This window comes from Lipotes vexillifer, unplaced genomic scaffold, assembly GCF_000442215.2.
Source record: "Lipotes vexillifer unplaced genomic scaffold, Lipotes_vexillifer_v1.1 scaffold481, whole genome shotgun sequence".
NCBI lineage: Eukaryota > Metazoa > Chordata > Mammalia > Artiodactyla > Lipotidae > Lipotes > Lipotes vexillifer.
The window spans coordinates 2677232-2703926 of record NW_006789873.1 but is presented as its reverse complement, the minus strand read 5'-3'; the positions used below and the strand labels follow the sequence as shown (position 1 = coordinate 2703926).

General features: G+C 41.3%; 1 protein-coding gene across 1 annotated transcript in view; it reads right to left on the bottom strand.

The window, feature by feature from the left end:
• Positions 1-657: 657 nt before the first annotated feature.
• SLC9A6 (solute carrier family 9 member A6) overlaps positions 658-26695 on the bottom strand; it is a 50790-nt gene continuing 24752 nt past the window's right edge. The window contains exons 10-16 of the mRNA XM_007462899.1: positions 25709-25822; positions 19958-20069; positions 18882-19035; positions 12702-12732; positions 10345-10424; positions 4574-4679; positions 658-930 (exon numbers count right to left, since the gene is read on the bottom strand). Of these exons, the coding sequence (XP_007462961.1) occupies positions 658-930; positions 4574-4679; positions 10345-10424; positions 12702-12732; positions 18882-19035; positions 19958-20069; positions 25709-25822 (870 nt within the window). The remainder of the gene's footprint in view (positions 931-4573; positions 4680-10344; positions 10425-12701; positions 12733-18881; positions 19036-19957; positions 20070-25708; positions 25823-26695) is intronic.

Here is a 26695-nt window from a genome sequence, read left to right as displayed (position 1 = left end):
AAAAGAAACAAAGTCTTGGAAGTCATGTGCAGCCTTCTTTTCCGAGTAACAGTGTACTGTAGCCAACAAATCTGTTCTTTTCATGGCAAGGGGGGTAAAGGGCCCCCGCACTTCACTCCCCAATCTGAATGGGGCAAGATCCAAAGCCACTGGCCTCTTGCACCACAACAGGCCACCGGACAAAAAGGAAAGGAAAGGGTCACGACAGAGGCAGCAGCAATCAACACAAGTTTCCCGACAAAGGAACTTCTCCTGCTAGCACTCCCCCCTTCCTCTCCCTCCCCTCCCACAAATTCATTGCCTTAAAATTAATTCATATCACGAGAACTCGGTACTCTGGTTAAGTGTCAAGTAAATATAAGAAAGAGTAAATCTGTCACCTTGTATACTTGAACTGGGACATAAAGCTGGGACACACGACATCACTGAAATTAACTTTCTAAAACAGATCCGGTCTACATAGTGCAGCCAATAAAACGTAAGAGTTTGTTCACAATCTGCCTTGTACAGGGTATTTATAGTCTTTCGATGCCATATAAATAGCATTTATACAGCTTAAACATTCAGAGACATGCACTGGGACTTTTTAGGTAGTACGAATTTCTTCACAATCACATGTGCAAATTTTACAGATCACTAAGTGAGTAATGAGTAAGCTTAGGCTGGACCGTGTCTTGTGTTATCTAACAAATTTAACGGGGGTTCAGAGTCATCCATAGGAAGAACCAGGCGTGTTCCCCGAATGACCAGTTCATGGTCCCCGAATGCAAGTTCCCGATCCAGGGCATCTTCAGAACTGTTTCCCATAAATCTCCTAGGGGCACCGGACGACGCTGATTCAGTGTTCACGGTAGAATCTCCATACGTCAAACTAATATCACCATCATTGAGAATAAGATCGGAGTCATCATCTTTCAACTGTTCCTGGTTCTAAATTCAAATAAAATAAGTTTTGCGAATTGTTATGAAATTCAAGAAACATTTCCAATAGCAGAATTTTCAAGGATGCCCTATTTAAAAAGCTTCAGGGGCCGCTCCCTGCCCTCAGGATAAAGTCGAAAGTCCTCACCCTGGCTTAAAAGACACTGTGCGACTTGGGGCCCTCAGCTTCATCTCCCAACACCATCTGTTTCTCTGACCTCACCCGCCTCACTGTGTGCCCGAAGACTGAAGTGCTGACAGCTGCCCCAAATCTCTCGTGCTTTCTCTTACGTCCTGTCCCCTCTCCCCTCCTTCATGTAACTAGCACCTACTTATCACTGAGGTCTTGGCTGAAAAGTCACTTTCTCCTAGAAGTCTTCCTTGATCATCCAAGGCTAGCTTAGGGGTCCTCCTGTGTTCCCCCCTAGCCTCCTGTACTTAGTCTTCTCCCTAGAGTGGCACTTACCCCTTTGCGTAACTGCTCAGGCAGTGGTGTGCGCCACACACCTGCCCCGCACTAGACCCTAAGTCCCTTGTACGCTGTACTTCAATCACCTAACAGTTTGGGGGCACAGAGAAAGTATTCGCTAAATATAAGTTCAATTGATTGTTGAACAGATTAATATAAATGAAGCTTTTACTGCCGTATCAACAATACCTAGAAATACTGAACCCTCACTACACACTTGTCACCCAGCTCAATGGGCTTTGGTTCTAATGGAAACTTTAGGGCCAAAAAGAATATAAATAAAGTTCCAGAAAAGGGAAAAAATGTTTAGCATATATAGTGCCATTGTGGCAAATTAAAAAGTGTACATGTGCACAGGAAAGACTAGAAGGTATTCAACAAAATGATGATAGTTAGCTCTGCATGACAGAATTGCTAGTGGTTTTTATTTTCTTATGTTTTTGTACTATCTGAAATTTTATTATAATGAGTACATATTACTTTTAAAAATCAGAAAGTCAGTTTTGAAAATGTAGAGTAAGAATTATTCTAAATACTCATATTGATCTAGCAAAAAGAAGTCTGTGACTAATACTCCTTGAGGGAAGTAGAGCTGACAGAAACATCCTACACTCAGCTCTCCTATCCTGTGCGTGTTTAAAATCTTTAAATTTGTCTAAGATGGTCAAATAGACTGAGGGCACGATTGGACAAAAATTTTTAAACTTTAAAAAAATTTGCTGTTGCTAGAAATTTGCCTAAATACTCAAAGACAAAGACATGTGAATTAAAAACCAAACAAACCCATTCCACCAACCAGCCATAATCCCCTCCTGCCCAATCCAGTTATAACAGTTAAGTCTAACAAGCGTTGTCTATCGCTTAATTCAGCAATACTCAAAGCTCTGTGGCACCTTCACTCGTCAGCAGGGGCTCTTCAGCACCTTCTAATGACTTTATTAAGTTTCAGGTTTGGGGCAATATCTACCAAATTTTAAAACGCATATGACTTTTGACCCAGCAACTTAACCTTTAAAATCTATTCTTTATAACTTTATATTCTTGGGTAAATTTATATACACAAGGATATTCACTGTAAACACTGTTTGTAACAACAAAAACACGAAAGGAGGAACAATGTAAAGGTCTAGCCACAGGAGACTAATTAAATCAATCTTGGCAAAACCACACTGTGCAGCCACCAATAGAGAGAAGGTAAGGGATCTCATGGACTCTTAGAAACATATCCATGCTGTATCATTAAGTGAAAAAAGCAAGTAGCAGGACAATACTCTTATTATGATCCCATTTGTGTAAAACAATAAAGAGAGCTATATATACACATATAAGTTTGTGTAGATAAACTATAGCAGGGAGTATCCAAAATAAACCCTTAATAAAGACTGCCTCTGGGGGATGGAGGTGGGAGAAAGAGAGCGACTTTTATTTTTCACTTTGTACATTCCATACTGTTTGAATATCTGGCTGCAAGCATGCTACTTTTATAATTTAATAAGTAGTTAACATAGCAAAAAATAAAATTAAGTTTTATGGTTGTTACGGGTTACATGGTATCTCGCCCCCCCGCACCTCCTCCCCAAGAGATGTGAAATCCTAACTCCCAGTACCTGTGAATGTGACCTTATCTGGAAATAGAGTTTTTGCAGGTGATCACATTAAGATTAGGTCCTTGGTGTGGGCCCTGAGCAAGTATGACTGGTGGGTGTCCTTATAAAAAGGGGAAATTTGGAGACACAGACGCACATGTGCACACAGGGAGAACGCCAGGTACAGATGAAGACAGAGATCTGTGTGATGCATCTTCAAGCCAAAGAATGCCAAAGATGGCCAGCAAACCACGAGAAGCTGGAGAGAGCCCTCGGAAGGCCCCAACCCTACTGGCACCTTGACCTCAGACTTCTAGCCTCCAGAACTTGAAACAGTAAATTTCTGTTGTTAATCCATTCAGTTCGGGGTACTCTGTTATGGCAGCCCAAGGAAACGAATAGAACAATGCTGTATTTTGCTATCCACAGGACACACAGGCATTGTGGAACTCTTCTGGCTTTTGGTGATGGCGAGTGGGTCTTTGGAATCCCAGAGCCAGACCTCAATGACTTAACTGACAAAGCTGGCTGACCCCTCAGCACAGAGCCACATGGGCTAACAGGGTAAAGAGGGAATGGGGGCCGTGCTTGATACGGGAGCCTGGGCAAAGTGGCAGGGAGGGACAAGACAACACGGGGTGTTCCCCCCAGCCCACCAGTAGTCTGTCGGAACTGTGCACTGACTCAACATAACACAACGCTGCAGGGTGCTCCTCCCTGACCCAGGTGCCACCCCTGCTAAGACTCCTCTTCCCCATCCATTCTCTGTGGGATCTGCTCGAAAACACCACAGAGGCGGTCACAGGGAACTGGAGGGTGCACGTCTACACTGCTTTACCACAGCCTCATCTCTCAACTCAAGGTGTTGCATCAGAGTAGTCAAAATTGGTGGGTTTTGTTAACATGGGCACTTTATTTGATGCACCAGATTATTTTTGAAGGGTTGGGTTAGAAGTAAAGGTTTTTAAAAAAGAACTTGAAAAATTAAATGTTCATATTTTAAAATAAAAACTGGTTAGTATTTGTCATTTCTTTCTTTGTGGCAATACCTGCTGAATCACTAATCTTATGTCGGCAGCTAAGGAAAAAATATGGAATCTAGATTATATCTAGATATATCCATGCCTCCCAGCGATATGGTACACAGGTAGATAAATTTTCCCTAATACCCGAAATAAAAGAGCATCTGTTGCACTTTAGGGGCATCAAAAAATGTTTTAGTAATCCTCTCCACATGACTGTGATGACCCTGATTTATAGATTACAATATACGCAGTTAGTACTAAGCTCAGGCCACATGCTGCAAATAAATGAAAACCAGCATGGAAATAGAATTATTTACTAAAATCACTGACAGTAAGATGAGATGCTATTCTATATCTTTTTTTAAATGACGGCTCAAAGGCTGTGAATTATATTTATAGATTTCAGTGCATTTTCTGGCTGAGCAAGATATGTTTATATTCCTGCTTGTGGATTTTATACCTTAAACGCAAGCAAAGCAAAACAAAACAGAAAACCAGTAACCCATCCACGGAACAGATAGTTTTAAATTTAACTTAATGAAGAACTTAGGTTCTGGATAAAACTAACTTACCTCATAAGCCTGGGGGCTGGTTAGGCATCTCGCAACGGGTCCACAGCAGGCAGGGAGGGTTGTCGTAAGAGGAGGTCCACTGTGCGTCAGCAGAGGCTTCAGATAGCTGTGCCAGTTAAGGAGGAGCTGCGTTCCTTTCTTTACCAATTTAAAAGAACAATCTGTTTGATAACAATCACTGTCACAGTGTACCTACCAATTCAGATAGCAAACGTCCCATTTCATGACCCTATTATGCAACGGGAGGGAGATTTTATTATTATCTCTGTTTTACAAATATGGAAACTCAGGCTCATAGAAGTCAACGATCTGCCTAAAGTCACACAATTAAGTAAACGGAGGACCAATACTCGAACCCAGATTGGTTTGATTCCAAATCCTATGCCCTTTCCACTACATCATATTGTCTTTCTGATTTTACTAAAGCCAAAAGGAAGACAAAATCGCTCTCAATTTAGCGCTGAAGGAGACACAGAAGAAAGTAAAGAATGGTAAGAGCCTAAAAAGAGATTAAATATTCCAGTAGTAGAATATAGTAATAAAAATGGTTTTAATTATTTATTGTAGATTCAGCTGGCCTCTTCAATGAGTTGAAACTTTAGTATCAAAGGCAACTCAATTCTAAAAACATTAAATAAAATTATGCAGCATGAGGTCCTCTGTCATAGACTCTTATTTCAGTATTCATCTATTCTCCAAAAATAAAAATAAAAACAGATGCAACAATATATTTGATACTCAGAAGAAAAAAAGAGGGAATCATGAGAAAAAGCAGAAAAAGGGAGAAAGACACATACATATTCGCTACTTTCTAAAATTACAACTTAAGGTTGTTCTCAATTAAAAATGAGGAGGCCAAAGAAATTTACATAAATTCACATATTTATAAACTCTAAGATTAAAGTACTTCATGTAAACACACATACATAGCTCATAAAACATCTTGCCACACAAAACCACTGAAAATCTGGAATGATGAATTCTACTAGTGCATTAAGTACAGAAAGTACCAGATCGTAGTTTAGTGGTACTTAACAGGCTAGTACTGAGGCTAATAAGTCTTGGTATTTAACTCTATAAGAACAAATTCCCTAAAAACTAAAACTTACCAAATATTGACAAAAGGAAATCTGAATAGTCCTGTATTTATTAAAGAAACTAAAAACCTCTTCATACAAAAAGTTCCAGGCCCAGAAGGCTTCACTGGTTAAAACCTTCCCAGACTTAAGAAATAACACCAATCTTACACAAACTCCTCCAGAAAAATAGAAAAAGAGAAAAATTCTTCCCTACCTGTTTTATAAAACTAGCACAATCTTCCTACAGAAACTTGACAAGGACATTACAAGAAAAAAAAATCACGAGCCAATACCTCTCATGAAAAGACACAAAAATCAGACACAAAATATTAGCAAATTATATCTAGTGACATACACAGTGAATAATATCATAATCAAGTGGGATTTGTTCCAGTAATGTAAAACTGGCTTAACATTCAAACAATTGATGAAAATCAGGAAGATAACACACTAAAGGAGAAAAAAAAAAATACACGATCGTCTCAGTTGATGTAGAAAAAGCATCTAATAATATTCAATACCTATTTATGGTAAGAACTCTTAGCAGACTAGAAATAGAAAGGAATTTTCTTACATTGATCAAGGATATCTCAAAACCTGACAGCTAACATTATACTCAATGGTGAAATATTGAAAAATTTCCCCCTTAGGTCAGGAATAAGACAAGAATGCCCACTATCATCACTTACATTTAACATTGTACTGGGAATGTCCAGCCAGTATAATAAGACATAAAAAAATTACAAGGTATTGGACAAGAAAAAATAAAACATTATTATTCACTTGGTTATATGCATAGAAAATAGAATCTAAAAACTATTAGAAATGTAAGTAAACTTAACAAGATTGCTGGATACAAGGCCAATATATAAAAATCCAATCGCATACCTATATATTAAGGGCAAAAATGTAGAAAATAAAATAAAATGAAATACATACCATTTACAGTAGCACCCAAAATACCAAATATATAGAGATAAATACAATGAAAGATGTGCAAGACCTGTCACTAAAAACTATAAAACATTAATGAGAGAAGTTAAAGAAGATCTAAATGAATGGAGGATATACAGTGTTCATGGATTGGAAGACTCAATATTGTTAAAATGTCAGTTCTCTCCAAATTCATCCACAGATTTAATACAAATTCAATAATTTGCCAGCAGGTTTTTTTCTGTGTGCATGTATGTATGGAAAATGACAAGTTGTTTCTAAAATTTAGATGAAAATGCCATGGACCTAAAATTAGCTAAGGCAATACTAAAGAATGACAAACCTGTAGAATTTCTGCTATTGGATAGCAAGACTTATTAAAAAGTACAATAATTAAGAGAGTGTGGTATTGATGTAAAAATAGACAAAGAGAAAAGACGGTCCGGAAACAAGAGCCCCCCGACTTATATGGCCAAGTGATTTACAACAAAAGTTCCACTGCAATACAGTGGGTTAAGGATGGCATTTCCAATAAACGGTGCTGGGTCAACTGAATACTCGTACGGGAAAAAAATAGGTCTTGACCCACACCTCACACTATACACAAAAATCAATTTGTAATGGATCGAAGACTTAAATGTGATAGTTAAGACAATCATATGTTTAGAAGAAAACATAGGAAAATATCTTCATGACCTTGGGATATAAAAGATCTCTTAAGACACAAAAAGCACTAACCATAAAAGATTAATGAAATAAACTTCATTAAAATGAAGAATTTCTGTTCCTCAAAAGACAGGATTACAAAAATGAAAAGGTGAGCTATAGATTGGGAGAAGATAGTCACAATACATATAACTAACAAAGAACTCAATTCAGGAATATAGAAAGAATTACAAGTAAATTAAAAAAAGATAAGACAGTTCAATTAAATAGTGAGCAAAAGAACCAAACAGACACACTTCATAAAAGAGGATATCCAAATGGCCAATAAATATATGAAAGGAAACCTCACTGGTCATCAGAGGAATGCAAATTAAACCACATGAGATATCACCACACACCCACTGAAATGGCTAAAATTTCAAATGCTGACCAATACTAAGTTTTGGAGGAGATGTGGAGCAACTTAACTTGCTGGTGGGAGTGTAAATTGGTTACAACCACTCTGGAAAATGGGTTGGCAATATCTATTAAAGCTAAACATACACTTGCTCCAAATTCCATTCCTAGGTATATACCCAAGAGAAATGAGTGCCTATGTTCATGAAAAGATGTACAAACAAGGAATTCCCTGGAGGCACAGTGGTTAAGAATCTGCCTGCCAGTGCAGGGGACACGGGTTCAAGCCCTGGTCGGGGAAGATCCCACATGCTGCGGAGCAACTAAGCCCATGCGCCACAACTATTGAGCCTATGCTCTAGAGCCTGCAAGCCACAACTACTGAGCCCACGTGCTGCAACTACTGAGCCCGTGTGCCTAGAGCCCATGTTCCGCAACAAGAGAAGCCACCGCAGTGAGAAGTCAGCGCACCACAATGAAGAGCAGCCCCTGCTCACCGCAACTAGAGAAAGCCCTCCCACAGCAACAAAAACCCAACACAGCCATAAATAAATAAATTAAAAGATTATTTTTTTAAAAAAAGATGTACAAATGTTTAGCTTTATTTATAATCGTCAAAAGCAGGAAACAACCTAAATGTTTATCAACAATAGTTTCTGAGATATCCTTAACCAAAAAAAAAAAAAAAGAAAACCCCCCAAAACCAAAACCCTGTAGTATATTCATACTATTTATGGAACACTACACAGCAATGATAAAGAATGAATTACTGGTACAGGCAACAATATAGATAAGTTACACAATGTTGACTGAAAGAAGCAAAACATAAAGTAATACATAGTATATAATTCCATTTATATGAAGATCAAAAATAGGTAAAACTAATCCATGTTGCAAGAAATCAGAACAGTGGCCGCCCTTTTGGCTGGGATAAGGCAGGCCTTCAGGGAAGGCATTACTGACTGCAGGGAAAACAGGGAGCCTTCTGGGGTGCTTGAAATGTTCTTCATATCTTTATATGGGTGGCAGGCACACAGGTGTATATTTAAGTCAAAATTCATTAAGCCGTACCCTTAAGATTTGTATACATTACTGTATTTAAGTTATATCTCAATTATAACAAATGAACAAACGGACTGCACAAAGGAACTGAAATCTAGAATGATGAATGATGAATTATACTAGGGCACTAGGTATTAAAATTACCAAGTCTTAGTCTAGTAGTACTGAGTCAAACAATTCTTGGTGGTCACTTCTATAAGAATATAAAAAAATATTATTCTACTCTTTCTCTACATTAGGATCATTTAATTATTTTGTATACTATGCAGAAAATATACAAAACATTTATGAAGGAAAAACTAAACAATTTTTGTTAAATCAGAGGGATGAAAAAATCCCAAGAGATATGGGAGTGGCTTATACCCAAAATGCTGATAATGGAGCCAAAAGTAATGACATAATCATTAAACAATTTTTTTTTTTTTTTGCAGTACGCGGGCCTCTCATTGTTGTGGCCTCTCCCGTTGCGGAGCACAGGCTCCGGACGCGCAGGCTCAGCGGCCATGGCTCACGGGACCAGCCGCTCCGCGGCATGTGGGATCTTCCTGGACCGGGGCATGAACCCGTGTCCCCCGCATCGACAGGCGGACTCTCAACCACTGCGCCACCAGGGAAGCCCTCATTAAACAATTTTAAGGAGCCAGGATCTCTCTCCCTCTAATAGGAGTCTTAATACCATAGATAAGCGAGTATTCATGTTCCCGTATATTAATTTTGAGTCCTCGCAAAAAGAGAATGTTAAAATCTAGCAAACAGAATATAGTAAATAGTAGCTTCTAATGATAATTGTCAAGCGCATTTTTCGTAAACATAGAAGGTTTTGATCAGAAAGTCAAAAGCAAGGGAAAAACATTTTACATGGTTGTCCCAAATTTGCTTCAATGGAACATAAACCAGGTTTTGATTCCCTTACTGATAAGTCTCAGCCAGAAAGAACTCCATGGTCGCTTTTTCTAGTTCAACTTTCAAATAAGAAATTAATTTTAATAAATAGTGAGTGATAAAGTGTTTTTTAAAAGGCATGATTTAAGCAGGTTATTATATATAGCCCAACCCAAAGTATAGCTATGAAGAAGACTGTTATGATAGGACAAGAAGGAAATCTGGTAAACAATGAAGCACTGGCATTCTGAATGGAGAGGAGAATCTCCCAGTCTGTGGAAAGGTCAGAGAAAAAAATGACATCGCTGACTACTGTGGTACCTAGCATCACTGAATTTCTCATTCTCATGTTTTTTCCTAAGGCAGTCTTTCCTCTTTTACTCTAACAAGCACACTGACAAACCCCAACAAATCCCTTTTGCGGCATTCACTCGGTTAGCTAAAGGACAATAAATATTAAAGTTTGCTCAATAAATAAACCTATATATCAAAACAAGTCTATCATAAGGGCTCCTGAGTCCTTGCACACAGCAAGCTTCTGCAATAACCAGTCTTTACTGGTTCCATGGGTTTTCAGAGGATTCATCTGTGTGGGTTTCCTCTGGTAACCTTCTCTACTACACTGAAGGGGAAAGGGAAGACCAAAGGCAGGTTTTATACTCCAGTTCAGGAAGAGAGTGGTCAAAACCGTTGTTCCATTAAACTCTAGTTGTCCATGTCTGTACTGCCATTTTTTTTCTCAGTTAAGGATACTTATGATCAAAGTTATACCATATCCGGAAAAGCCAGGCACTCTCTGCTTTGGTAGTTCTTCTTTCACTTTCAGGAATACCCTGCAAACAGATCATAAATCAATACATACACAAAGATAAAAACACATTTATTTAAGAGTCATTTCTTTGTAGAATCAGGAACATAGCCTACCGCATACGAGATACTCTCCAACATGGGTAACATGAGAAATTTAATAGCTTGTACACTGCAGCTTGGGAATAAAAAATTGAAGTGTTTTTCTGAACACTTCTATTACTCAGGCTGCTTACTGATTTATGAGTCTACTGGCATTTAAAAAAATCAGTGTGGGATAATCCACCCCCTAAATCTGAAAGGCTTACACCCATGTGAATTGCACCTTAAGTAGAAAACATCCCATCAACATCCCGATCTCTGGGAGTTGTCATGGGTCCCAAAGTTAACTGGCATTTTCAAAGTTGCTACTACGTTCTTACAACACTAGCAAAATGTAAGTAAGTACGGAAATTCCATGTTAAGCCTGACTGGGTAGGAGGGAAAAGTAACAGCAAGCAGGCCTCTTCAAAAACAGCTCCCCCGAAACATAAACTGGGTCCTTATGTGTAATATGATGTGGTCGGCCAGCAGTGGCGCTGTTAGGCCACCTGGTTCCTCTCGGCTCTGACGTGAACTAGTTGGGCAACTCCCTTTCCCTCTCTCCAGCGGAGTTTTTTCATGTATACAATGTTACTCGAAGGCTCTTTCCAGCATGAATGTTCTATGTTTCTGGGATTTTCGAAGAGTACGGAGTTCAGATTCTGGCTTTTGGTTCCTGTTCTTCCTGATCTTCGAAATAAATGAATCTTCCTCTCAACATGTATCAAAACATAGACAATATAAAAATGTTTGAGAACACTATATGGGCTTACAAGAGCAGAGAATCACACATATTTCCTTTCACATCAGGAGGCATTGGTTTGTATGTCTCCGCTTTTTGAAGAGCGACGACTCTGTAAATCTCACACGATCCTCTCACCACATGAGCACCTGTACACCTAACTCCCACACGCTCCGTAGTTACTAAAATCTTCCTCTGGGCTTCCCAGTGGACACTCGAAATACTGAGTAAACAATATACTGAGCCAAGGCATCCATACGGTTTTGAGGACAAGGTAAAAATGATATTTTTTTCCTGGATGTCGCAGCTGCTATTCACCTACCTGGCTCTCTCCCTGTCACTCCATTTCCATTTGTCCTCTGTGGCGACAGAGGGGACATAGCAGGTGGAGACTTACGCAGATGGTGATCAAGCATTTGTCCGAGGACCTGTTTGGTAACTCTTCTTGTTTAGCCGTGGGGGTGGAGGCACTGAGGAGCTATTGCCCCTTGGAAAGCACCCCAGCAGCTCACCATCATGGGAATTTATCCAGCCTTGTTGTACAAATAGTGCAAGCCCATGAAATTATACTTTAAGGTTCTGACCACAAAAGGGGCAAGTACTTACTATGTCACGTACACACTCAGCACTCAATAGCTAGCAAAATTAGCATTCAGGAAATGAATCTGATAAAAAAATTTTTTTAAACTACACTCTGAAGACAAATAAACCAGGGCTTGTTTCAAACAAGAAAAAGAACTGTGTTTTTAAAGAGATGCTTTCCATCTTCAAAAACCTAATTTCTGTGATTCCCCATCTCATGTCTAGGGCAGAGGCACATAGTCAGTGGTGCTCAGAAAGCATTAACAAGTGGCAGGAAAATACCAGAAAAGGGTGGTCAGTCTAGGGAAGGCACTGAGTCACACTGCATTCAGTCTACCAGGTTCAGGTTCAGAGGAACAACTGAGAAAGCGACACATGGAAGTAAGCAAGGAAACACGGGCAAGGCTGAGGCACGGGGTAAGAAAGCACATTCTCCTGAACAGGCAGGAAAGACTGGCTGAAGAGTCCAACGCTTCTGGGCAGTTCTCAAGGGCAGCTGCTGGTCATCCAATTTGAAAGTTACACAGGAAGAGCAGCTGGAGTGGGGCTTACATCAGAGACAAGCCTTCATGCGCAAACCAAAGTGGAAAAAGGCTCCCCGTGCCAGAGCAGTCACTTGAAAACCCAGGAGCACTTAAGGGACTGCTCTGTCTGTGGCCAAAGCCCAGGTTGGCCCAAAGATAGGAGAGCTGTCACCCTTGATAACCACACGCTGCCTAAAATTCAGTTTTGTCTCTATCGAGCAGTGAGAAAAGCCAGGAATGATGTCAGTTAAAAGCTGATGCAAATAGGACAGGATCTAAATAATAGTGACATGAAGTCTACAGTAGATTTCTTTTCTTTCCAAGCGGCTACACATTTGACAGAAATGCCAGAGACAACACAAATGCATATTTACCAAATGTTCTTGGTCTGAATCAACACCAACCCTAAAGGAGAAACACAAAAGGAAAATGAGATCTTGAAGTCAAAAGAAAAATTGTCTATTCACATATGGGCACTGTCAGGCAACTACTTTTCTTAACGCAGAAGCTATGGAATGCTTAATATTTTCGTGCTTCTCGATGGCTGGTGATGTAGACTTTTGGCTCCCACCACTCTCCTTAGCACAGCTTGGACCCTAAGGCAAGCAGGGTCTACTAATATTCTCTTCCTGCAATCCAATCCCACTTACCAGTTTCAGAAAAAGAACTTTTTCTTCTGTAAGTCCACTACAAGCAGGAGTCAGGGAAAGCAGCATTGCCCCAGTGGTTGAATAAGAACTACAATGTAGTTCCAAAAACAAGGCTGGCCCAATGCAGTTCCAGGAGGGAGCTGCATGTTTTCGGACCTCTCAGCTCTCACGGCAACATCCTCTTATGACTGCAGAGAGGGTCCAATTACAGGGGTTTTCCCATAGGCTAATGGATAGACATTAGCCTTGGTTCTTCAGAATTCTTTCTTATCTGCTTTCCGTATCCCAGGGAACAGCTTCATTGTGAAGAAGCTTCTCTTTGACTCTACCCCCTCAGCACGAGCACTCACCAACCCCACTCACTCTTCCCCTAAACTGTTTCTCAGGTCTTCTTTCCAACTGCTCAAGCTCGGGCCTCATTCTGACTCATGGGGTCTGGAGCAACTGGCTGTAAGGTTGCCCAGCTGCCAGGCTCTCCTCTAGAGTTAGCCGTCTAAAGCAGAGAACTAACTCACTGGCTTGTTCCCTGGACAAAAGACTCGGAGAGCAGCTTGAAACCCAGAGGGTCAAGTCTAAAGTCCTTTGTGTGGCATGCAAGACTCTACAAACTAGCCTCCCCCGCCGCTCCAGCCTAGCTTTCCCCTTATCCTCGCCCACATACCCGCTGTTAGCCAGACCGACTGCTCCTCTCCCCAAATCCTGTCCTCTCCTGAGGCTCCACGCCTCCGCTCATGGTGTTCCCTCTATTGGAAATGTACTGCCCCATATTATTTTTTGTCCTTTTTCAAGTTCCAAAGGAACCATTCTATGGCCCCTTCAGGCGGGATTTTTCCTTTGTGCTTTTACAGCACTTTCTAGATTCCTTTATTATAATACTTAGCACAGTATAGTTATTTACCGGTCAGTCTCCCCCAGAAGACTGTGAGCTCCTTGAGGGTAAAGGCCATGTCCCAATTCATCTCCGTATCCCCAGAGTCTAGCACAGTACCTGACACACAATAGGGGCTCAAATGTTTATCGATTAAGGTCACTACTACAGACAACACAGTAAAAATAGCAGTGTGAGAAGCTGTAGCAGGAGCAGCCCAGTAACACTGAAGGGAGGAAAATGATGCACGACCTTATCTGGAGGGCAAGTGAATCAGGGCCCAAGACTTGAAAACAGATGGCCACGACCAGCTTCAGAATTGAAAGAAACGCTCATTTCTTCCTTGTTAAGATGGCCAGAAGCTATTTAATATCTTCTTAGCCAGATTAAACTCTAATCACATTTGTGTATCTCAAGTGACATCTAGTGGTCTTGAAGACAGCACATTTGTTTTTTTTTTGTTTTTCTGTTTTTTTTAAAATAAATTTTATTTATTTGTTTATTTATTGGCTGCATTGGGTCTTCGTTGCTGTGTGCGGGCTTTCTCTAGCTGGGGTGAGCGGGGGCTACTCTGTTGCGGTGCGCGGGCTTCTCATTGTCGTGGCTTCTCTTGCTGTGGAGCACGGGCTCTAGGCGTGTAGGCTTCAGTAGTTGTGGCACATGGGCTCAGTAGTTGTGGCTTGCAGGCTCTAGAGCTCAGTCTCAGTAGTTGTGGTGCACAGGCTTAGTTGCTCCGCGGCATGTGGGATCTTCCCGGGCCAGGGCTCGAACCTGTGTCCCTTGCATTGGCAGGGCGATTTTTTTTTTTTTTTTTTTTTGCGGTATGCGGGCCTCTCACTGCTGTGGCCTCTTCCGTTGCGGAGCACAGGCTCCGGACGCGCAGGCTCAGTGGCCATGGCTCATGGGCCTAGCCGCTCCGCGGCATGTGGGACCTTCCCGGACCGGGGCACGAACCCGTGTCCCCTGCATCGGCAGGCGGACTCTCAACCACTGTGCCACCAGGGAAGCTCAGCAGGCAGATTCTTAACCACTGCGCCACCAGGAAAGTCCCCTGAAGACAGCACATTTGTAATTCTCAGATGGAACAGTACTGGAGGCCAATTCAAGGTAATACAATTTTTCAGAGCAGTTATTATCTGCCAGGCACTGTGCTAAGCACAGGGCATAGACATGAATTAGACACGGCTCTGCCCTCAAGGAGCTCACAGACTAGTGGGGGAGACAGACACAACTAGAGCGTAATCCCTAAGGGCTTTGCAATCCAGGAGGGCTGGGTTCCAATCTGACCTCATCTCCTTTCTAGCTGTTTGAACTCAGTCAAGTTATGTGGCCCTATGAACCGCAGTTCGATCACCTGGAAAATGGGGATGACAGACCCCACACAGAGTCGCTGCAAGGTTTAAACAAGAAAATGTGTCTAAAGATTTTAAAACAGTGTCCCACACATCACTAACATTCTCTAAATGGTAGCTCTTATAACAATATCATTATTACAAGGCTGACCGAAACACATGCTGTAACAGAGGTACTCCATGTTAAGCAGACGGAAGAGTGGTGCTGAGAGAAAAGGAGAGGGCAAAAGGAGGAGGCGTTTGAGCTGTGCCATCTCCTGGGAGTGAAAGAGAATTCCAGGCAGAGGCAACAGTGTGAGCAAAGGTTCGGAGATGGAGAAATGCAAAGTATGTGTGGTAAATGACAAGGAGCCAAAGGTGACTGTCACAGACTATGTGAAAGGACCTACGAAGAGCTGGCTGGCTCTCACTCACTGAGGAGCCGTTGTCCACGCAACAGGACAGATCATGTCACTTGCTTGCTTTCAAATCCTACAAGATTGCCAACTTGGATTTTAAAATCCAAACTCCTTACCGTATCCTACAAGACCCGATAGCAGGGGTCCACAAACTACAGCCCACAGGCCAATTCGGTGCACCTCCCGCTTTTGTGAATAAAGTCTTGTGGGAACACAGCCATGGCAACTGATTCACATATTGTCTATGGGACTTTCACGCTGGAGTTGAGTAGCTGAGACAGAGGCCATACAGCCTTCAAAGCCTAAAATATTACTCTCTGGCCCTTTACAGGACACGTTTGCCAACCCCTGCCCCTAAAGGATCTTGCCCACCTCGTTTCCTACCTACCCTTCAGTCACTGTAGTCCAGCTAGGTGGGCTTTCTTTTCATTCAATAGGCTACATCTGTGCCTACCTCAGGGCCTTTGCACATGCTCTCCCCTCTGCCTGGACTACTCTTCCTCCTGCTCACCACTTAACTGGCATCATCTTGTCATTCAGGTAGACTGAGCTCAAATCTCACCTCAGAGAGACCTTTCTTGACCTCCACCTATAAAATACATCTATCCCCAGCTACTATCATAGTACCTTGTTTGCCATCATAGCATTTAACATCATCTAAAATTGTCATCTTCATTTATTTACTTGCTAGCTTACTATCTGTCTTCTTCCACCACAGTATAGACATTATGAGACCAGAGACCTTTTCTATCTTATTATTATCACCGCACCTCTCCAGACCAGGGTCTCTTAACCTTCGCATTACCAACATCTTGGTCCAGATCATTCTTTGTTGTGAGGGCTGCTCTGGGCACTGGAGGACGTTCAGCAGCATCCTTGGCCTCCCCTCTTAGATTGTGACAATCAAAAATGTCTCCAGGCACTGCCAAATGTCCCTGGCGGGGGGGATCACCCCCAGTTGAGAACCACTAAGTTAGAGAACCATGGCACACAGTTGGTTCTCAATCAGTATTTATTGAATGAATGAATAAAAGGCTTTACAGACATTAATTAGCTCACTGAATCCTTACAACAACCCTGGGAGGGAGGTACTGTTACACACTTCACAAAGAGGGAAACTGAGGCTGAGAAAGGTTAAAGAACTTGCTCAAGATCACAGAATTACTAAACGAAGGGGCAAGAACTCAAAGTCAGGTCTGATCCTGTATGAATCTTAAACCTGGAGGACTTTTTAGTATCCTCACAGCTGTACTATAGACAAATTTGGGGGGAGGTAAGAAAAACTTAAATTCCGGTCTCTGTTTGAAAAGAGGCCAACCTCCCCCCACCCCGCCCCAAACAGCAACAACAGTAACAAGAGTTAACCTAAGACTGTAAGGTAATGGATACAACTGAATGCCAAACCATGCTACAGGACAGGCAAGATAGAGCCAAAAAGCTTGCAAAGCTGGTGAGGTAGATTCGACTTTATGTGAATAGGTAGGTTTTTGCGGGTTTCTTTCTTTGGTGGGGTAGGCGTGGGTACTTGGTTTGGTTTATGTGGAAGGCAGTTAGGGAAGAGAACTGATTCTACTTAAACACTGAGACTCCACTTAAGACTTATTTTTCCTAAATTATCTCACATTTAATTTTGTTGTTCTTAGTAGAATAAGGAAGAGCCTTCATTTACAAACTCTTGAGGAAAAAAAGGAGTTTAATCCTTCGAAAATGGACCACCCTCATTTCTTTTTTTTTTTTTTTTTTTGCAGTACGCGGCCTCTCACTGTTGTGGCCTCTCCCGTTGCGGAGCACAGGCTCCGGACGCACAGGCTCAGCGGCCATGGCTCACGGGCCCAGCTGCTCCGCGGCATGTGGGATCTTCCCAGACCGGGGCACGAACCCGTGTCCCCTGCATCTGCAGGCAGACCCTCAACCACTGCGCCACCAGGGAAGCCCCACCCTCATTTCTTGATGCAGCATTCTAGGAGAAATTAAGTGAGACTGGAGGCTCCTCTGTCCACCATTTAATGATATGTATGACCTTGAATAACTTAGAAACTTTCTAAGCCTCTATTTCCTCACTTGTAAATGGAGCGATTGTCATTAGACAAATACGTAAAACGTACCTAGCACAATGCCTAGCACATAGTAGGTGCTCAACAAATGCCAGGTCCTCCCTGAAGTAATAATCAGGGTTACAAGAACATTATTTTGGTGTATTTTCTATTATCTACAATAACAGCACAGGAATTGTAAGAAAGGGATTTGAACAGTAAAGGGAGAGAAAGGCAGTAACAACGTTCAAAGTCTGATTGAGTGCCGGCTGCCATTTAGAGTGTTAGGAGAAAGGCATAATAGAATGCAAAAAAATGGAGAACAGATTCTATAAGATGTGAAATACTGTTTTCTCTAATGAACCTTACACATGCTGGAAGCTCAGTAGCTCTTAAGGTCTATGAAGTTAAAGCCAAACACAGAAGTAAAATCTACAAAGGCTTTAGCAACATACACTGCTATACCCATGGAAACAAAGGCAGAACTCTTGAGACACAAGGGAGCTTTCCAATTGAATACATTAACTAGTGTGCATTCAAGACTAAGACGTCACAACCTTGGCCTCGGATTGTCAGGTCAGGAACCATGCTGATCATGAAGATGAGAAAGAATGACAATATCCAGGTGTGATTGGGATTGGGATAAACCGGACTGCCTCATATACTGCAAATATAAGAAAATTTTTGATCCGGTCTGGTAATACGGATCATAAACCTTAAATAGAGGCATATCCCTTGACCAAGCAATTCCACTTTTTAGGAATGCATCCTAAGGAAATAGATAAGTGCACAATGGTGTATGCATTTACAAACGTTCACACTCAGTAGGAGCAAAATCCTCAATTGTTAGCCATAACAGCAAAATCCTAGAAACAATGCAAAAGTCCAATGGCAGGGACTTGGTTAATAAATTATAATATATGCAGCCACTAAAATAATGATATTTACTAACATAAATGTCTATGCTATATTACATTTAAAAATCAGTTTACAAGAGTACCTGAAGTGTTGCCCCTTTTTGTTAAAAAAATACGTAAAGCACAGCAAGAGGTCTAGCAAGACATCCATCCCTCAAAAGTGTTAACAACAGTTTTTATTCTTCTTTTGCATATTTTCCATTTTTTTTCTGTACTACATGTTATATACTTTTTAAAAGAAACAAAATATTAGAGACCTGTCAAAGCTCAAAACTGTCTCATGATTAAAACCCATATTATATTTTAATATTAAAAAGAGGGCCCCTCACTACTTACCTTATATGCAAGCATGACAGCATGGCGGTGGTACCACCACCAAACACCCACACAGTAAAAAACACAATCAGAAGTGTGGTGCTGAACATCATTTGGCGGGCGTAAGTGGCAGTATCTCGAATGGCCAAGGCAAATGCCATTGCACCACGAAGGCCTACAAGGGAATGGAAGAAGGACAATGTGAGCTTCATAAATTCAGAGAAATAGGGCACATTCTGAGACCTTAGAAGAGCATGAACAAATATGTAATATATTTTAACATACAAAAGCATATACAAACAAATACAAAAAGAATTAGTAGATGATACAGGCATTGATCGTTTAACAATTTTTTGAAATCTGTTTTAAAATTTACTTACACTAAAGTTCACTCTTTTGGGTGTACAGTTCCATGAATTTTGACAGATGTATAGAGGTGTGTGACCACTACAAGTGAGACACAGAGCGGTTTCATCGCCCCTCTCCCAAATGCGTTTGTGCGACCCTCATTTTAGTCTAACCTCTCGTCACCCTACCAAACCCTAGCAACCACTGATCTGCTCTGCATCGCTGGGCTTTTGTCTTTTTGAGAATGTCGCGTAAATGGAACATACGGTATGTAACCATTTGAGCCTGGCTTCTTTCACTCAGCATAATGCCTCTGACGTCCATGCATGTTGTTGTGTGTATCACTAGTTTGTTCTTTTTAGTGCTGAGGAGCATTCCATGGCATGGATGTACCACAGTTTGCTTATTCCCTCACTCACTGGAAGACAGACAGTTGGGCTGTTTCCAGGTTTTGGCAATTACAAATTGCCGTAAACATTCACATACAGGTTTTTGTGTGAAAATGCGTCATCTTTACCTCCTCCACCACACGTGACACAGTTCCGAACTGGGAATTTGGAACCAGAACATGAAAAAATCCCCATAGAAGGGAATGGCACACTTTTAAAAAGAATTTTCTACTGGAGGTTGCAACTTTAATATTTAAGGGAGTCTCACATTACCAGCATATCATTTCCATCTGAAATCAAGTTGTTGTATGCACTGTGAGTTGTTTCTTGGAGTAAGCAAGAGAGGGAATTATAACTTACCAGCAAACATCATCATGTGTTGAAAATTTGATCCAATCTTACTTCTTCTACCCAAATTAAGTAGGAGGGACAAGGGATAAATATTGGCAGCTCTTCCCAAGAAAATAGCAATCTAAAATTATTAACAGGTTAAGAATAATTCTTTTTATTATTAACATTCTTTACACTATACCTTCAAGATGGTGAAACACTATCTTAGGGAGCTCAGTTTCTAACACACAGTCTTTATTTTTTTAATTTAAATTTTTTTAACATCTTTACAGGAGTATAATTGCTTTACAATGGTGTGTTAGTTTCTGCTGTATAACAAAGTGAATCAGTTATATGCATACATATATCCCCATATCCCCTCCCTCTTGCATCTCCCTCCCACCCTCCCTATCTCACCTCTCTAGGCGGTCACAAAGCACTGAGCTTTTATCCCCCTGTGCTATGCAGCTGCTTCCCACTAGCTATGTATTTGGCATTAGGTAGTGTATATATGTCAATGCCACTCTCTCACTTCATCTCAGCTTACCCTTCCCCCTCCCTGTAACAGTCTTTAGATTCCACTGTCTGACACAGCACCGTCCAATGGAACTTTCTGCCACGATAGTACTATAGCTGCACTGTCCAACATGGTGAGTGCCTGAAGTGTGGCTAGTGTGACTGAAATTTTCATTTAATTTCATTTTCATTAACTTAAATTTAAATAATTACATGTGGTTAGTTGCTACCAAATTGGACAGTGCAGGTCTAAGATATAGGACATTCATTAGATGAATAGGAACATGTTTAAAAACAGAGCTTCTTTGGCATAACCTTAAGATTACTAATATAACAGTCTAGTTCATCTTAACTGACAGTGTTGGTAGGGGGAAGAGTAATACTGGCTAAACTTGCCCTTGCTTCCTCAGAACAAAGGGCAGCTCAAACACCTCATACCACTGAAATTCCTGCTAACCTTGATGTACTCCTCTGAGTTTACACTTTCACCCTGCTTCAAAGGGAAGGCTTAATTGGAATTAAGAATGGTTTTAACTAGAAACCAATTTTAGTGTCTTTTTCTCCAGTTTGCTCTCTATAGAGACTCTTGCTTTAAAATACAATTTTGGTTTCAGGGGTTACAATACAGTCTCCACCTCATTTTCTGAAAGGAATATAAAGGAAAATCTAAGATTAAAAACAAAAGAAGGTGGGGGGAAAAAAAAGAAGGTGGGGGAAAACAGTGCTGACCTAAGTAACTTTGGAAATGGGTGGAATTTGTAGGGCTAAAGGCAAAAGGAACTGCACATAAGCATTACATGCTCATTGATAAAGTTGCTTCCCATGGGAGCACTGGGTAACAATCCTGATATTACTATGCATGCTGGAATGGAACAGTTAAGTAATGGATGGTAGAAGGTGGGAGCCAGGTTTCCCACTATTGGAATGGGGATTCACAGATCAGCAGGGGAGGAGGCTAGAATGACCCATATGCTAACGGATTAGAGTTGGAGACATTGATATCTGGCTTAATAGAAATACAGATGGCTACCTATGTAAATATTTATAGATACACATATATTCAGGAGCTAATATATACATATATATTCCTCCTCTGTCAGCTGGAAGGGCTTAGAAACCAGGACACCCAGTAGCACTGAGCATACCTAGAGCCCAGATCTTGGTTTCTAATACCATTCCCCAATAAAAGGAACCAGGGCTCCTTGGAGAAATGGCTGATTCTAGGGCTGGGGCAGAAAATATGTAAGATGAGCCTGAAGCACCTTATAGTTCCAGAAAGTGAGGAAGCACTCACAAAAATTTAAACAAAAACAAAACAAAACAAAAAAACACAAGGCACACAGGAGCCCACTGAAAGAGCTTCTAGTGGCCAAAGCTGGAACAGGTCAAGTAACACAATTTTAAAAGAAGTACTGTATTATAACCTGAAGTATAAAATACATATCAATGAGTTTGTACTGATATAAATAAGTGATAGCTTAAAACAATCAATGGGGGAGAATAGAAAAATCTCCTGTGGAAAGAATTTCAAATAATTTTCTAGATACTCTGTCTTTGAAGTGGTGGAACTGAACTCCCCAGTCCCTAAGTGTGGCTCCCTGTAGTGACTCCCTTCTAAGCAGTACAACATAGAAAGGGGGGAAATTGAGGAACTTTACAATGGAGCAACCTGACAAACACTATCTAGGCTAAGTGATTAAGACCCAACACAGCCAAAAATAAATAAATTAATTAATTAATTAAAAAAAGAAACGAACAAGAAGTAGTGAGGCATAAACTTAGGGGGGGGTTTCCTGGCACATTCCAGGCTAACTTACAACCTAGGAACACGACTTCCAGGAAGGCTCTGCTGCCCTAGTAACCAGACTTGGGAATGGAGAAACGCTGCAGCCTTTTGGCCGTTTTCTGCAATAGCAAATTTAAACACAGTGCTAATGGTCACTTAATATTCACAATAATTGCAGACCCAAAAATGACACCTCCCCTCAAAAAAAACTGGGGGGGTCGAAAATCGACCAAAAATTTCCAAAGAAGGCAACCTTTCAAGAAGACAATTTCAAGAGGCATATTTTACTCACGTTTTCTTTTCTTTTTTTTTAACAATAAAGGGCATGGAAAATGCTCAATATCATGAATTAAGAAAGACATGCAAATCCAACATTATTAACGTGCTGATAAGTATGTGCCCTTGCCATGATGTGATGAGAATGGCACTTTACTTCTGTGGTCTTCCTCCCAAAGAACGCACAAGCCCGGTCTAAACACTGGAAAAACATCAGGCAAATTCCAGTCGTGGGACACCCTGAAAAATACCTGACCACTAGCCCCTCAAAATTGTCAAAGGTCATCAAAAACAAGGAATGTCTGAGAAACTGTCACAGTCAACTGGAACCTCCAGAGGCATGATGACTCGACAAAATGTGGCAGCCTGGAAGCGACTTTGGATGAGAACAAGGGCATTAGGGAAAAACTCTGGGGATATGAATAAAGTATGAACTTCAATTAATAATAATGTATCAATATTGGTTTATTAATTGTGACAAGCATGCCATGCTAATGTAAGATGTTAACAATAGGGGAAACTGGGTGTGGGGTATATGAGAACTTTCTGTATTCACAATTTTTCTGTAAATCTAGAACTAGTTTAGAATCCAAAGGTTATTAAAAGTAGTGATTCCCTGGAAAAAAAAAACAATAAACAAGAAAATAAAACAGTAACAACAAAACATGTGGGTCAATGTGGCAGTGACCACTGGTTATATCCCCAATATCTATTTTTTCTTCCCTCAATAGTAGTAGATACTCCTCCCCATCACCTTCAATTTTCATCTGAGTATATAGACACCCAGCCTCCTCTGCTGGGAGGTGTAGCCCATGGGTGTTAGGTGGAAGTGATGTGTGCATGTTCTGGTGGGGGTGAGCCACCTGGGACCCTAAGAACAAGGGCAACTCCCTAAGATGCTCGTAAGGCTGCTTGGGTCCCTGCTGACTTTGTGGAGCAGAGCTTGCCACATCAGTCCAGACTTTCCCATGAGAAAGAAACACACTTCTATCCTCTTTAAACCTTGGTTAACTTGGGTCATTGCCACATGAAACCAAACCTATATCCTAACAGACATAGCCAGCAAGAGAGCAACTCTCTCCTGCTAAGAGTCAATTTCCAAGGTAGGATTCTGTACTGAGGAACTTCAATTCCTAACAGACTCAGAAACCTATAGAGAATATTTAGCCTTGTTTCTGGATAAGTATAGTGGATCAAGCCACTTGACTGCTCAAAAAATTTCTCATAGACTAGCAGGATATGAAGTTACTGATCTCATGGGAGTCTTCCAGCTAAGGTTCTTCTCTTATGAATAAGGCTTTATCATTTTTTGCCTGAAGTTAATTCTCAGAAGACTAAGACTGCAGAATGGCATTTCAGTAATTCCTCACTTTCTAACACAGATCCTACTTAGAGCTTTAATTAAAGAAATATTTCTGCCCATCTCTTTTGGCAGAATCTTCATTCTGAGGTGTTTTTTAAAAAACAGTACTTCTTTTGAAAATCACTAATTCAAACATCCCTCTCTCTGACCACAATGTTTCATGTTCATCTATCCCAGATAATTCTTCCACCTCACTGGGACCTCCAGTCCAAAGATTCTGCTACTTTTCCATCAGTCAGTCCTCTCCCTTCTTCATTTCCTTGTTTAGCCACATTTTAATAAAACTCATTCCAATACCTTGCATTCACTTACCCCTCTGTTTTCATTGCACCGACTTGACAAAACACCAAACTCAGACGGACTCAGCTATCTATTTTCTCCACGCTTACAGCTAAATTCTCCTGGACAAAGTCATACAACGGGGCAGATTGATTCTACTGTTAATACTTATTCCTCAAACTCAAGTGGGTCCCTAACACTGCTCAGCGATTCTACTGCATTCCTTTGGTCAACTCACTTTCCCACTCTTGCAACCACTATTTCCAAACCTTCTCCTCAAAACTCCTATCACCTATGGGAGCCAGCCTCCTAGAGGGTTCCCGAGTATTCACACCCTTGTGTAGCCTCTGCTAACACTGTACCAGGTTTTGTCTGTGTGACAAATAGAAAATGGCAGAAGGGATGATGGTACATCACCTCCAAGATTAGGTCATAAAAGGCACTTTGGCCTCCATCTTGGTGCTCTCTCAGCTCACCCCCTCTGGGGAAAGCTATGTTGTGCGCTGGCCCATGAAGAGGTCCATGCGGAGAAGAACTGAAGCCTCCAGCTAACAGCCATGTCAGTGAGGTTGGGGTGCCTCCTCCATCCCCAGTCAAGTCTCGAGAGAGTGAAGCCCCAGCCCAGAGCATGACTACAACCTCAGGAGGGATCCTGGAGCCAGAACCAGCCAGTGAAGCTGCTCCTAGATTTCTGACTCTCAGAAACCATGTGAAATAATGTATGTTTGTTGTTTTAAGCTGCTAAATTTTAGGGTAATTTGTTACATAATAGATAACTGATAGGCCACCTGCTCCTACCTCACTTTCAGCAGATGATCTCACCTCCCACTTTACAGATAAAAATAGAAGTAATCAGACAGGAACGCCACCTTGCAAATGTACCCTCATCTCTACATACCCTACCCTTTCCTGGAACAATGGCGGAGCTGTGCTCCCTCCCACTGAAGGCCTGTCCCTCCACACGTGCTTTGGATTCCATCTCCTCCTGCCTTCTCATGAGGCTGGCACTATTGATCGCTGTCTTTCATGTAATCAGCTTCTCCTTTTCAGCTGGGTTTTAAAAACTCAACGAGAGAGAGAGAGAGAGAGAGAGAGAGAGAGAGAGAGAGAGAGAGAGAGAGAGAGAGAGAGAGAGAGAGAGAGAGAGAGAGAGAGAAGGAGAGAGGGGGGGGGGGGGAGGGAAGGAGGGAGGGGGGGGTGAGCCTCCTTCCATCTTTCATCATCTTTCAACTACTGCCCTGGGGCAGACTGCAAACTGCTCCCCACCATCGAATCTCTCTTTCTTCCCTTCAGTAATAAAGGACAAACAGTTTTATCTTTTGGGGTTGGCAGAATGGCAGGAGACTTTTTTCTTTCATTTCAATCTGTTAGTATTATTTGTGTGATAAACAAAAAATGGAAATAGAATAGAATAGATAAAAAAGTTGAAATCCTGATTTGCTTTACTCAGAGGAAAATTTTATATATTTAACTGTATTCTTATCAATCACCCCTCCAGAAAACCCATGCAAATCTCAATTTAAAAAGAAGTTTCCAAAATGGAACACATAATAAAGGATACAAATGCTCCTACCACAAATGTTGGGTTAAAGACATGATTCTGGAATGTGAACAGTGTCAGTCCCATGTAGGAGAAGATGAAATTCTCTGCCAAGAAATTGAGAAGCTCAAACAACTGAAACGAAATTTTAAAAGGTTAGTCCAGTAAATAAAGTTACATAATTTGAAAACATGAGTATTACTAAGATATTGAAACAGATATTTCAAATATGTAACATTCATGTATATCCCCCAAAACTCATGATTCAGAGGGGAGCAAATGTAGAGATGACATTTTTCTGGTCCCACAGAAAAAGCCAGAAATGTTACCCCTTCACTTCCCCAATCAGCTTCCCTTCTTCAATCCCCGTATTCAGTCATTCTTGTCCTCATCCTGCAAACCCTGCCAATTTTTCTTTTGCAATGTTCTTTGCTGTCCCTGCCACTGCCTTAGTCTAACTTTCACCACTTCCCACCCATAATGCTGTGAAAGGGCCCTAACTGGTAACCCTGCAATCCCTAAAAATATGGCAGTTCCAAGACACGTCCCTCTTTACGGGCTGTAAGATCCAGTTCAAATCCTTTTATCCTGGCACAGAATGCTTCATGACGATTCTCACAACAGCACCTTGCCATGTGATTTCACTTTTTACATGGGTCTCAGCCCTCACTGAGGGAGTAGGGCTTACACATTATAGCCTGGTGCTCTGTACCCTTCCCTGCTGCCTGCCCACCTCCACCTGTTCACATCACTGTGATGAAAAGGCCACAACTAGAAGCATGAAAATTACGAAAGAAGAAATCTCATTGGTAAAGGCAAATATACAATAAAGGTAATAAATCAACCATATATAAAGCTAGTAGGGGGCTTCCCTGGTGGCGCAGTGGTTGAGAGTACGCCTGCCGATGCAGGGGACACGGGGTCCGGGAAGATCCCGCATGCCGCGGAGCGGCTGGGCCCGTGAGCCATGGCTGCTGAGCCTGTGCTCCGCAATGGGAGAGGCCACAG